This window comes from Sphaerodactylus townsendi, linkage group LG06 (assembly GCF_021028975.2).
Source record: "Sphaerodactylus townsendi isolate TG3544 linkage group LG06, MPM_Stown_v2.3, whole genome shotgun sequence".
Classification (NCBI taxonomy): Eukaryota; Metazoa; Chordata; class Lepidosauria; order Squamata; family Sphaerodactylidae; genus Sphaerodactylus; species Sphaerodactylus townsendi.
Window position 1 is genome coordinate 92,325,214 of NC_059430.1, and position 12,321 is coordinate 92,337,534.

The following is a 12,321-nucleotide window of genomic DNA, read 5'->3' on the forward strand; positions in this document are numbered from 1 at the left end:
TCTTTGCCTGTATTCAGTGAATGACAGGAAGGAAATCAAGGAGCCAAGAACCATTATTTATTTTATTTTTAAACTGGCAGTGAGCTAAGAGTACAGCGGGTCTCTGTAAGATTGAGAACCTGGCAGGAAAAAAAAAACACTCCTAGCAGTACTTTTGCTAAATCAGTTTCCAGTTCCAATTTGAAGGTGCTAGGTGTCGTAGTTCTTGTTCTAGTTAAAACTGACAAGATATTCTAATTATAGTACTTGGTCCTCTCTCTGTGTACACTGCCCTCCCACAAATACAAATCAAACAAAAATACTAACAAGCCACCTACAAGTCCTTCATTCATCAGGGAAAATGAATATAGCAGTGCTTGCATGCCACTGGAGGCTCCCATAGCATCCAAGGAGCAAAAGTGAAGCACGTGTTTCTTTATTGAATGGCTAAAAAGAAAAACCAGTCCTTGCCATTTATAGTGCAATTGCAGGGGAACGTGCTTCCCCATTAGGCAGCTTGGGAAAATGTCCAGGACTCCAGAAAATCAGAGGAAACCACCAATCTCCAGTGTGACACAGAGCAAATTCATTTGTCCTCTTTGTGCGTTGGAACAGCAGGCTGAAATGAGCTAGGAACCCTCTTGAAACAGGCCAAGAACAATTAGACGGTACCTTGCTCGGGTAAATATCACACTGAGCATCTACAAAGCGGCACTTGCTTCCATATGGGAAACATGAATGGAGGTCTCTATACCTCTTAGCAGCAAAGGTCTGATGCCTCCCACAGGTTTAATCTGAAACTGGATGAAATTCTGTGAATGTTACAGTTTGATACTTTTATACAGTTTAATTTCCAACCATTTGAATGACTAGTATTTAGGTCACTTTTGAGCCTTTGACCTCCTTGGCTTGGCACAGCAACTCCTATCACAAGCCACGCACAGCCCTGACTTTTGGAAGGAACTGGGAACATGAACAGAACTATTATTTCAGTTTTTGCTATTGAAAAAAAAAAGGCAAGGATAAAGACAGACACCATTTTAGCATAAGAATTCCCCACCACCATTACTGGGCTCTACATCAGTTTAGGGGGCCCATTTTTGGTTGGGAAAATGGCACAGAGGGAAGAATTAACCTATCTTCATTCCCCAGGAATGCAGCTCTGATATTTATCAGGACCCCAGTGGCTGTTTTTTACCACTGCACAGTTGGAATCCATTCACAGATCTCCCTAAGTTTGAGCTTTACACTTTGGTATAGGACAGACAAAGGGAAAGGGACCATCCATTCTTCTTAGGACTGCCCCTCAGTCAGAAAAAAAACAACTTCAGATGGCACAGTTAACACATTGTAACCAATGGAGTCGGTTTCCTCAACACTCCAGTGTTGCCAGTCCTGGATTGGGCATTTCCTAGAGATTTGCGGGTGGATCTTGGGTCTACTACTCATTTCACAGGCTTCACAATCCACTTTTCAGTTGGGACCCACAAGTTGGGAAATGCTGTCTTAGGCTGTTTCCGCACACACACGGAATTGCCCCTCAACCAGCATGAATTGTGCCGGTGGAGATTCAAGGACTGCTTGTTTCTTACACTTAAAACTATCTGGGTGTGGGGATGGCCCCAACTTTCTCCCCAGACAGAGAGGTGGCTCCGCACGGAGCTGCCTCTCTGTCGGCCCCCTCCACTCACTGTCCCGCCCATCGCTGCTCTGGCGGGCTGGAGGGACACGCAGGTCGGAGGGCAGCGTGGATGTGTTCCCCAGCCCTCCAGAGCGAGACTGGATGGAACGGTGAGTGGAGGGGAAAATGGCGTCTTCCCAGTGGTGTGGTTCATACCGTGCCGGCGGGAAGACGGCGCTTTTCAAAAACCTCACTTGATGAGTGAGGTTTAAAGCGCTGGCTTCACACCACTTCACACCGCATTTTTGCCTTCCCTGGGGCAGTCTATTTCGCCTGTGCGGGAAGGGCCTTAGTTAACAACCCCACATTTTAACCAAATCAAAGTGCACTAAAATGGAAAATGGTGGACTGGGTCCTAGTTAGGTAGTATGGGAACTGGTTGGAAAAACACACTCTAAGAAAAATTAGAAACTAGTTCACTGAACAGAGGATACTCTTCAGGGTAGCATTATGAGTGGAGAAGATCTTGGGGAATGAGTGGACTGTAAGCTAAATATGAGCAGCCCTTGTGATGCAGCAGAAAAAACGCCTAATGTGATCTTGTGATGTATCCACAGAGGCATAATATCCAAATCACAAGATGTCATAGTTGTGTTGTACACCAGTTGACCTGGAGTACTGCATGCAGTTTTGGAGGCCTCACTTCAAAATGATGTGGACAGAATGGAGCAGGTGTGAAGTAGTGACAAGGCAGGACTATTTCATTCTCTAATCAGACTCAATTTCAATCCATGCCACAGTCAAGAATTCCATTTCCAAGCTTCTCTTTCTTCAGTAGGCAAACGGAGCAAATCCTCTTGATATTTTCTCCATCAAGGTTCATCAATTATTACACTGTTCAGAAAATTCAAGTCCGGCCTGTCTACAAGAGCATTGCCTATGGCAGCTTCCCATGAAGCAGAACCAAACATACGCTGAACCACCTGAATACAACAGAACCAAAGTGTGGGGCTGTCAGCAAGTGAAAACGGCTTTCCATTAGAACCAGAGCATCAATGCTCTTAAGCAATGTCAAACTGAGATAAAAGAAATGAATGTGCACCCCCCCCCCAAAAAAAAACTTCACCTCCAAATCTGCCTAAGAAACTAGGTCTTGTACTTTTCTGCCATTGATCAGAACATGCTGACATTCATGCCAAGTGAAATATTTGCACACAATCCAGAGTACAGAGGCACAAATGTATGCAAAATGAGATTTAAACATTAAATTCAACAGTAATAAGCAATTTTATTTGCATAGGTTTAATGGTCAAAAGGTTTACCACTGTTATCCCTTCTAAAGCTTAAATCTTTCTTTGATCGCATCCATAAACATGTGAGGCATTCTCACAAACTGTCCAAGGTGCATCTAACAATGCTGTAGGTACGGATATGAACACAAGCAGTGACTCCCCTTTCTGCATTTCAGAAATGTAGAGGTATATATATTTTTAATGAAAAAGACCTGTGGACCATCCTCCAAGGCTCTGTGGTGATTGAGAACAAACACTACCCCATTCACATATATAAGGAAGAGGCTCTCTATGGGTAATAGGCAGTCAATGCAGAATTTTTCCTAAAACACTAATGCATAAATCCAGTTATGCCTGAACAAAAATGCATTGCTTTTGCTGTGTGTACTGGAGCTGCTGATCTATCTGTGGGTTACCCTGTGATAATTGCAAATTATGCCCAATACTTCAGATCACATTGTGAATGTATACAAGCTCTTAATGAATGAATGAACTAACACTCAGGTCTTGAGAGTTTTTTTTTAAAGAAACAAGTATATAATTTAGTTAGAAGTATTTATTGACTGTGAACGTGGAATTGTGATTTTGTAGATGAAAGATCTCACTTGGAAGCTATAAATATTGCAAATGGCACCACATCACAGCTTATATTCTATATTTCAGATATTTCTACAAAACTATGCTTAAAAATACCTGCCTCCATTTAAGACGGGGTTCATGTGCACATGGAAACAGCCCAATCAAACAGCCAGGTTTGCTGGGGGTTGCTGGGTTCCAGTTCAGTTCCTATTCCTTCTCTCTTCTCTATGATATAGCTGACTAGCAGGATCTCAGCTTTTTAAAAAGATAGATGTCCACATAACCCTACTGCTCCATGCCAAAATCTTAATTAGTCAGCAAGAAGTAAAATTACAAGAACTTAAAAGGAAAAGCTGATTTCTTGTTGAATGCAGAAATCAACAGAGCTGGGAAGTCTAGATCCAAGTTTCTGTCACAGCAAACCTTTATTCATACCAACTTTAATAACAAAAGCATCAGCTATGTGCAGAGTCATTTTACCTTCTCCCACACAAAAATAACAATTGATAGCAATTTCATAAAGTTCCAGTATGTGTTTTTACTGTGCATCATCATCCTAGGGATGAATGTTAGCCTGAACCACAGAGTTGCCCAGCTTTGACGAACAGAATCAAGTGACTTTCAAAACAGCCGAATGAGCTTCCAGTGAACTTCTTGTATCATGCACACCTAAAACAGGAGGCCAAACACCAGTGAGAATCACAATTGCTCACACTGCCCCAGCTCTTCCCCTGCCCCTGCTTTAAAAGTGTCTGTGTTTTGCTGCATGGATGCATTCTGGGAATGGTGTGAGAAACACTGGGAAGAGGGCTTACAAACACACCCATACTGGGCTGCCAAAAGTTTCAATACAAATAAGGCCAGTGGCAGGCATAATTTCTCTTGAGGTGGCACAAAACTGCACAGAAATTCAAATGCTGGTATACAACACAGAATTTAAATTCAACATTTAGCATCATGATCTTTTTCTGTCCTTCAAATTTTGTTCTTTTAAAACTGGCTTTCAATCCCCAGGCAAGATTTTAAGTACACATCTAATTCTTTCTATTAAAATGAGCACCCCCTCAAAGCACTTAAATTGAAATGGGTTTGCCACTAAACCTTCATTTCAGATTAATTTTAAGAGAGTAACTATGGTTCAATTTGCTAAATCAGATACACTTTTGCACTTTTTTCTGATAGTGCAATTCTAAATGCAGTTATGCCCATCTAAACCCATTGACTTCAATGGAAAGATGTAATGTAGGTTAGATTGCTATGCCACTCCCTCATAGTAACCCAAATTAACAGTTTGGAGAGAAAATGTCCAGTCTCTCTCACAGAGACTTAATAAGATGCTATTATTATTTATATCCCTTCTTTCTCCATGCAAAGGGAACACAAAGCATCTTACACTGCACTCTTTTCCTCCATTTTATCCTCACAATAACCCTAAGAGAGGTTAGCTGAGAGTAGCCGAGTAGAGATTTGAACATGGGTCTCCTAGATCAGTGATAGCGAACCTTTTTGAGGCCGAGTGCCCAAATTGCAACCCCAAATCCACTTATTTATTGCAAAGTGCCAACACGGCAATTTAACCTAAATACTGAGGTTTTGGTTTAGAAAAAACGGTTGGCTCCAAGGTGTGCGTTACTTGGGAGTAAGGTTGGTGGTAGTCGGTGGCTTTGCATTGAAGCAACTGTGCAACTCTTCCAACGGGTGAATCACTACCCTACGAGGGTTTACTTAGAAGCAAGCCCCATTGCCAGCAACCGAGCTTACTCCCAGGTAAAGGATCGTGCTTTAGTTCTTCACATGAAAATCAGTCGGGTTTAACAGTGCTTAATAGTGCTTAACCTACACTGCTTCCCCAAAATTAGGTCTTAGATTTAATGCTAATAATTGAGCCCAGTGGCCCAGGCCAGCCTAGATATGTTGGGGGGGGGGGGACTCTATTTGCACGTGCCCACAGAGAAGGTTCTGAGTGCCACCTCTGGCACCCGTGCCGTAGGTTCACCACCACTGTCCTAGATCCTATGGGCAGCCCAATCCAGATGGGTGGGGGCCAAATCCAAATAAGGATTGGTGAAGTGCCACATGACACATTTGCCTCCTTCCATCGTGTAAGGGGCAGCTGCGCCAGTGCTGGAAACAAACTTGCCCGCGGCCAGCTGCCCCTCTGCTCCGCAGCACTGAGATCCAGAAGTCCAGGGCACCCTGGAACTGCGCTCACATCCTGAGTGGATGCTGGCATGTGGGGGGCAAGCCAGGACATTCCTGGGAGTGGAGCCAACATCAATTGCTTCCACTGGCGTTCCTGCCCGGGAACACCGGCCTCCGGACCTTCAGACTTATACTGCACTTTTGTAGGCAATGGGGCGAATTGCACTGCGGGAGGGTTTTCTTGTTCTCCCACCCTTTTGCACCACCTGAAGTCCCTTTCAAGGCAGCATGGTGATGCCTTCACTGTACTGCCTCCAGCTGCTGCAACAAACTGGATCCTCTGAAGATGCCAGCCACAGATGCAGGCGAAACGTCAAGAGAGATGCTGCTAGAACACGGCCATACAGCCCGGAAACCACACAGCACCCCAGTGATTCCGGCCGTGAAAGCCTTCGACAATACATTAAACTGGATTGCGCTCTAAGAATACCACATAACTCTGGATGTTACTTTCAACTGCTTATTCCCACACATTAAGTCTCTGTTAGAGGAGAACATGCTTTTCTCTAACTGGTAAAAAAAAAATCAGATTTATTTGGGTCAGTATCACAAATACTTTTTTACATTTTATGCTAAAAGCTAAACCTGAGGCAGACACATAGAGAAGTCCAAGACGGAAATACAGTGTGAATGGAGTTAATTTGTGTTCCTGGCAACCTGTTTCTTAAGGGTACATTGCAATAACTTCTATCCCTAGCAGAATTGATGCAAAGGTGGTATAATCCCTGCTGAGGACCTGGCCTGGATCTGTACTGGAACATCAAAGAAAGAACTGGAGTCCTGGGCCAATATTCCTTCCATGCCAGTCTCCAGGGAAGGTCAGGCACTAATATCCTACCCCAAGCCCATCTCAGTGGAAGTATAATACATTAATGGAACCCAATGGACAAAACACATTTCACAATAAGGAGAGGCTGGAACTAATCTTTGTCCATGTAAACCCAATAGCTTTTTCTCTGTGGTTTCCAGTCAGCAATGGCACCATTACAATTCTCTCCAGAGAGTCATCGCAAGGTTGTTTATCTCCTCAAAATTTATCTCTAACAACAGTTATAAAATATATTATTTTCTCTCCAGTCTTTCTCATGGTGCAAGAACAAAAAAATTTTTTAAAAAAATCATTAGGTGAAATCTCCACCTGCAGCCCCTTTAACAGGGAATATCTAAATCCAGGATCAGAGAATTCTATTCCAGTTCACATTGTTCTGTGCATACATTTCAAGTCCTCCCCACTGCTGTTGCATCATGATAAATAAGAAGCAGCAGCAGCTGACAGCTAACGTTTCCTTTGCATCAGAACTGGTCTTTGCAACTCTCATTTTCCAGCAAAATCTCTTTTGAGAATGATTATGTTCATCTCCTATTGCAAATTTATGTGCTGCAACATTATTTGTTTTTCCCACTGACATATTTATGGTAACTAAAACAGAGAGAACAAATGCCAAGGAAGCATGAGAAACAAGGCTGGCTGGCAAAGGGTGTAACAAAAACCTTCTACAAATTCTGAATGAGGCGGCAGCATTTGGTGTTAATAAACTATCCCCCTCTGTCCCTTTCCTGCTCCATTCCTTTCACAAGGATTCTGATAGTGTTCAAAACAACAGAGCCAAGCCCTGTGCTGCTTTTTCATCTTCCAGCAGTTCCCAAAGAAGCCAGTGGAATCACAAGGAAGTGTCAACTGAGGGCACGTCTCCTATATGGCATGTGGAATGAATGCCAAAGAGCACTCCCGTTATCTGCAGCATTTGAGCCCATGGCCCCCTTTTAGCCGTGGAAAAATAGTTACAAATTGTTCCCAGAGCTCCACTACTTAACATCTTGGCACTTGGTTGTTTATAACTTCTCAACAATGGGTGCCGTTCAGCACACCCCATCTCTGTGTTCCGTAATCAAGTGAGAATACTGATGGAAAGCTGGTCACGGCTTCCCCGTGGCATCAGTGTGGCGGCATGTGATGGTTCACATGGGGCGCGTTGGATCCGAGGAAGCCCAGCCTCTGCTTGTTTTTCCTTTGTTCTGTCATCTAAAGGTGGAGAGAGAAGGGAGCAGGAGATGAGCTTCTGACTGCTTTTTAGCCAAGAGGCACGCAATTACAAGCATTACATGGTGACATTGTTTTTTCCCCTCCAAGATACCGAGATCAGGAAAACTAGCAATGGAGTTTTGATACAGAAAAACTCAAGGAGAAAGGTGTTCCTTGTAATGAAGTAATTTTATTTAAATGTATGTGATTATTTTTTGGAAGGCAAGTTCTTAGTTAATTTAGGGCAATTTCCCTTCCATTAGAGCAATTCTGTATACAAAGAGTGACACTTTTTTGTTATTCACATTATCTAGAGTAGCTGGATTGCACTTTCCTTTCTCAATGATCAAATTTCAAACCTAAACTTTTAACCTGTCTGTTCTCTACCTACACAATAGAAGCTTTAATGCAGTGGTAGTCTGTAGCTCATAGAAACCTACATTCACAATTACCATTGAGCAAAGAGTCACCCTGTGCTGCTTAAGGCCTATACCTCAAGAAGGCTCAGTTCTTACCCATTCCTCAGTCAGGAGATGTTTCAAGGTGGTAACTACCTGCCAACCAGAAGCTCCTTGCCCATTTTCCTGAAACCTGAGGCAGGTGAAATTATGAGGAATAATTCTCAAAAGAGCTACAGGTGGCATGTCAAAAAGCCATAAAATATCACTGCCTTAATAGATTTAAAGAGATAAATTAAACAACTACGGCTGAAATCAAAAGCCCTATTGAATAATGGCAGTAACTTCCAAGTTGGCCTGCTTAGGATGGCTTATTAAGAGATCACCCTTAAGCAGATCTACCCAGAAGTAGCAGTAGTGGAAGAAGTAGAAGAAGTAGTAGGAGAATGAGTAGGAGTTGTTTTTTATATCCTGATTCCTGTACCTTTCAGGAGTTTCAAAGCAGCTTGCAACTGCCTTTCCTTCCTCTCCCTATAACAGACACCTTGTGAGGTTGGTGGGGCTGAGAGAGAGTTGAAAGAACTGTGACTAGCCCACAGTCACATAAGAACTAGAAAGTGTTCTGAGATTGCATTATAATTGAAATATCAAGCTATCAGCTAATTTTTTTAAAAAGTCTTGGTTAATTGGTGGGAGCCCAATTATAACCAAGGAGTGCTGATTTCTACTTGTGCAGCGGAGGCCACACCTGTGTATTTGTTGAAAGAGAAAAAGGACAAGAGGATGTTTCCTTCTAACAACAGATGGTTCCTTTCATTTACTAAATTGGAAGTATCCTATTGCTTCCCTTGATATTTTAAAAAGGGGACAATTGTGATGTTTTGGGTAAGAGGTAATTTTGAATAGTTGACTAATTCAGCAGTTATAAAGCAGATAAAGATCTACTTATGTCTTCTTCCCAGCAACCTCCATGGGGGTCTCTCATCTGGTTACTGAGAGAGTCTTTCATTCTTTAGCTTGAACACTCTTCAGCCGAAAGTGCTCCCAGACTGTTCATTGAGGATGATTAATTAAGGACAATTAACTAAAATATTTTTAAGCAGCTGACAGCCCTGATAAGAATCCCTCCTATCCTACCACAATCTCCGGTCTATTTGATAAGCTTTCTCTGCAGTTAGAATAACATTTCCCAGTGACAAAAGTTCATTTCACTGGAATGTCCTGGCTGTGATCCAACTGAGAGGCTAATTTCTCTGGCCCACATGCAACTGTTTACACTTATTGTTGATTGTCACATAAGATGACGAATGAATGTACCTGTTCTTTGAGCTCAGCTAGTTGTCCAGACAGCAGCTTGACCAAGTTCATGGTGGACTCCAGCCTCTCTTGCAGGCTTCGGATTTCATTTTGCTCACTGTCACCTTCATTGCTGACGAGAGACATGGCTCTCATCCGAGGGAACCAGTCTAAATTTTTTTCCTGCCCAGAAAGTTGCAGAATGTTAGCAGAGGTTTCATAATATATTCTTTTAGTTTCATGATTTATGACTCATCAAGGATTTCTTCAGCAGTACAAAATTCCAGAAATCGTGCTTTACAGGACTGGTTTCCCTACAAGGAGAGGGCTGCTTTCATAGTATCAGTTAACTAATAAAAACGGAATTTAAGCAGATAAAGACACTGTCGAGAAACATTACTCTTTTAAATTTCCCCAAAGCAACAGCATAATTTTACACCTCCCCAAGCTGATTCCCTGCTAGTCAGCTGCAAACACTCAAGACAACAACACTTCCAACAGAAAAAAATATTTTAGCCCCTTGTCTCCTAGATCTGCCCAGCCACAAGCAGAGTCCAAGGTGAATCCTGGAGATGCTGACCACATCACTGGGGCTTGACTTCAATCTTCAAGCATCTCTAGCCTAGTACAGTCCTCACCTCTTTCCGCCACTATTTTGCTTTCTCACTCACCAACATCTTCCCAAGTAAATGTTGCATTCCCCCCCCCCCCAGCACTTGAGCCAAAAAGGTCGCTCAAGGGTACTTTGGCACAGAAAGCAATTTTAAAAAATCAATGCAAGTTCCTTGTCTGTATTTAGCAGTAATGGGTGCAGAGTTAATCACTTCTGTGATGCTAATACAAAAAGACCACATCCCATTTGGTACAAAAATAGATACACAGGCACACCTGCCATAGAAACAGGAAAGGTCCAGGCTTCCTATCAAGTGTACAGTGAATGGTGAAACCAGGTCCCCTGCTGATTAACACAATGGTTCTCATCAGTGTAAAAACAAGGGATCCATTCAACATGATCCAAAAGGAATCTTGCTTCAATTAGTGACCAAGACAGTGATGGATTGGGCGGCCCATAGCAAAGAACCCTCACAGACTCACAATTATGGCGTAGCCGACTGCTGTTATCATTGGCCGTTTCCCCACTTCTAAAATGAACGTTGATACACACTGGTTTAGTTTGCTCTAGGATCTCTTGAACGCAGGGTCATGTTCCCCACCGCAGCTTCTGCCCCTTGGTCCAATGAACGCGGCAGCCGCACAGCAGCCAGGCAGGACTCCCCACGATCAGCTCAGGGGGTGTCCTGATTGGCTGCTGCGTTGTGCTGCGGTGGTAATTTTTTAAATTTTCAAATGGACGAATCGACGTGTCCACACTTTCCCGAGGAACCCACGTCTATTTATGCACACACAATATGCACCCATGCACTCAAAATGATGTGCAGACGTGGATTACTAGTGTTAAAAAAAAAAAAACCAGCTGCGCACGCATTGCACACGCCCCACCATGCCCTGATTGGACGAGAGGGTCCACGTCACTAAGTGGTGGGAAAAATGGAACCCGGAGTCACCCCCCGGGCTTCCCCACTGCCCTGCGCTCCTCGTGGGTTTCTTCAAAAGGCTCTGTTTTGAACAGCGCCAGAAATTACGCGCGCTGAGGGGGCGCGAGAGCGAAAGAATCAGGGCGGTTGCGTTGTCGCCGCTCCTGTAGTGGGGAGTGCTGCTGGACCTCACGTTACTTGCTGCGAGTAGCGCGCAACAAATCCAACAACTGATTTCTTTTCTTCTTCTTTTACATCTATTTTGCATCTATTTTGAAATAATTCTGTTTTGCTCAAAATAGATATCCAAAGAGAGAAGGAACAGGAAGGGAAGTTCTGCAAAAATTCAGCATTTCACTCTACAGAAGCTCAGAGGCAGGCAGCGTCTTCCCAAAGCTTCCTATCATCCTGCTATGGCACTACTCACCTGTTGGTGCGTAACAGCAAAAAACCAAACCAAACCAAACTAGAAAAAAAATCTGCAAGGGATAAAGGTCCTAAAAGGTAACCAAAAATCACAAAAAATTGTGATTCCTCCTCCTTCTCTTCTTCTTTATTTTTTGGGTCCCCTACCATCTATGGGACCCGTTTTCTTCCCCCCTTTTGGGAGGTTTTTAATGAGGGTTATTGCGGACATTGTTTTACTGATCGCTGCGTTTTAAACTTTTTAATGTATTTAAGGGTTATTGTACATGTGATTTATGTTGTTCACCGCCCAGAGCCCTTCAAGGGTAGGGCGGTATAAAAAACCCAATAATAAATAAATAAATAAAAATAAAAAAATCAGAGAGAAATTAATATTTTGAAGTAAAAAAGGAAGATCAATGGCTATACATAAAAAAAATGAATGTCAGAAAAAGAAATTCCACTTCCCATATCAACACTATAGTTATCTGTGCCATCCTCCCAATTAGAGGAATTTCCCTGTGTGGGGGCTTAGAAAGAGTGAGAAATGTCCTATTTAATTTCTCTTCTAATGCTAATATTGGCATTTGTGCCCCTCCTGAACAATCACAAGGGTTGCATCGATATGTGAAATCACCTTATAAAAAGCACACTGAATTCATTGACAAAGTTGTTACAATTAACAACATATTTTATTTGAGCAACCATATAAATGATGCCTCAGCCAGCGTTCTTTCATTTTCTAAGAGCAGGACTGGATCCTACAATCACAACCTATCTTATGCTGCTCCCACAACCTCTTTGGGAAAAGAAACTTTAAAGATCTCATTTTTCTCAATGCTTCAAACAAAACAGAACAATAACCATACTGTGATTTGATGATGGTCAATAATAATTTGGCTCAGTCAGTCCTCCAGTTTGATAAATGTTTATCCTGAACTACAAAGTCAACTTGTTTTCTGTCAATCTGGTTTGAAGCTGTACTGTCAAG

The 12,321-nt window shown here is 42.7% G+C and overlaps 1 protein-coding gene across 1 annotated transcript in view; it reads right to left on the minus strand.

Annotated features, from left to right (window-relative positions):
• Window positions 1–6,180: 6,180 nt before the first annotated feature.
• ITPR2 (inositol 1,4,5-trisphosphate receptor type 2) overlaps window positions 6,181–12,321 on the minus strand; it is a 228,853-nt gene continuing 222,712 nt past the window's right edge. The window contains 2 exon segments of the mRNA XM_048500683.1: window positions 6,181–7,696; window positions 9,412–9,573. Coding sequence (XP_048356640.1) covers window positions 7,610–7,696; window positions 9,412–9,573 — 249 coding nt within the window. The 3' untranslated portion in view covers window positions 6,181–7,609.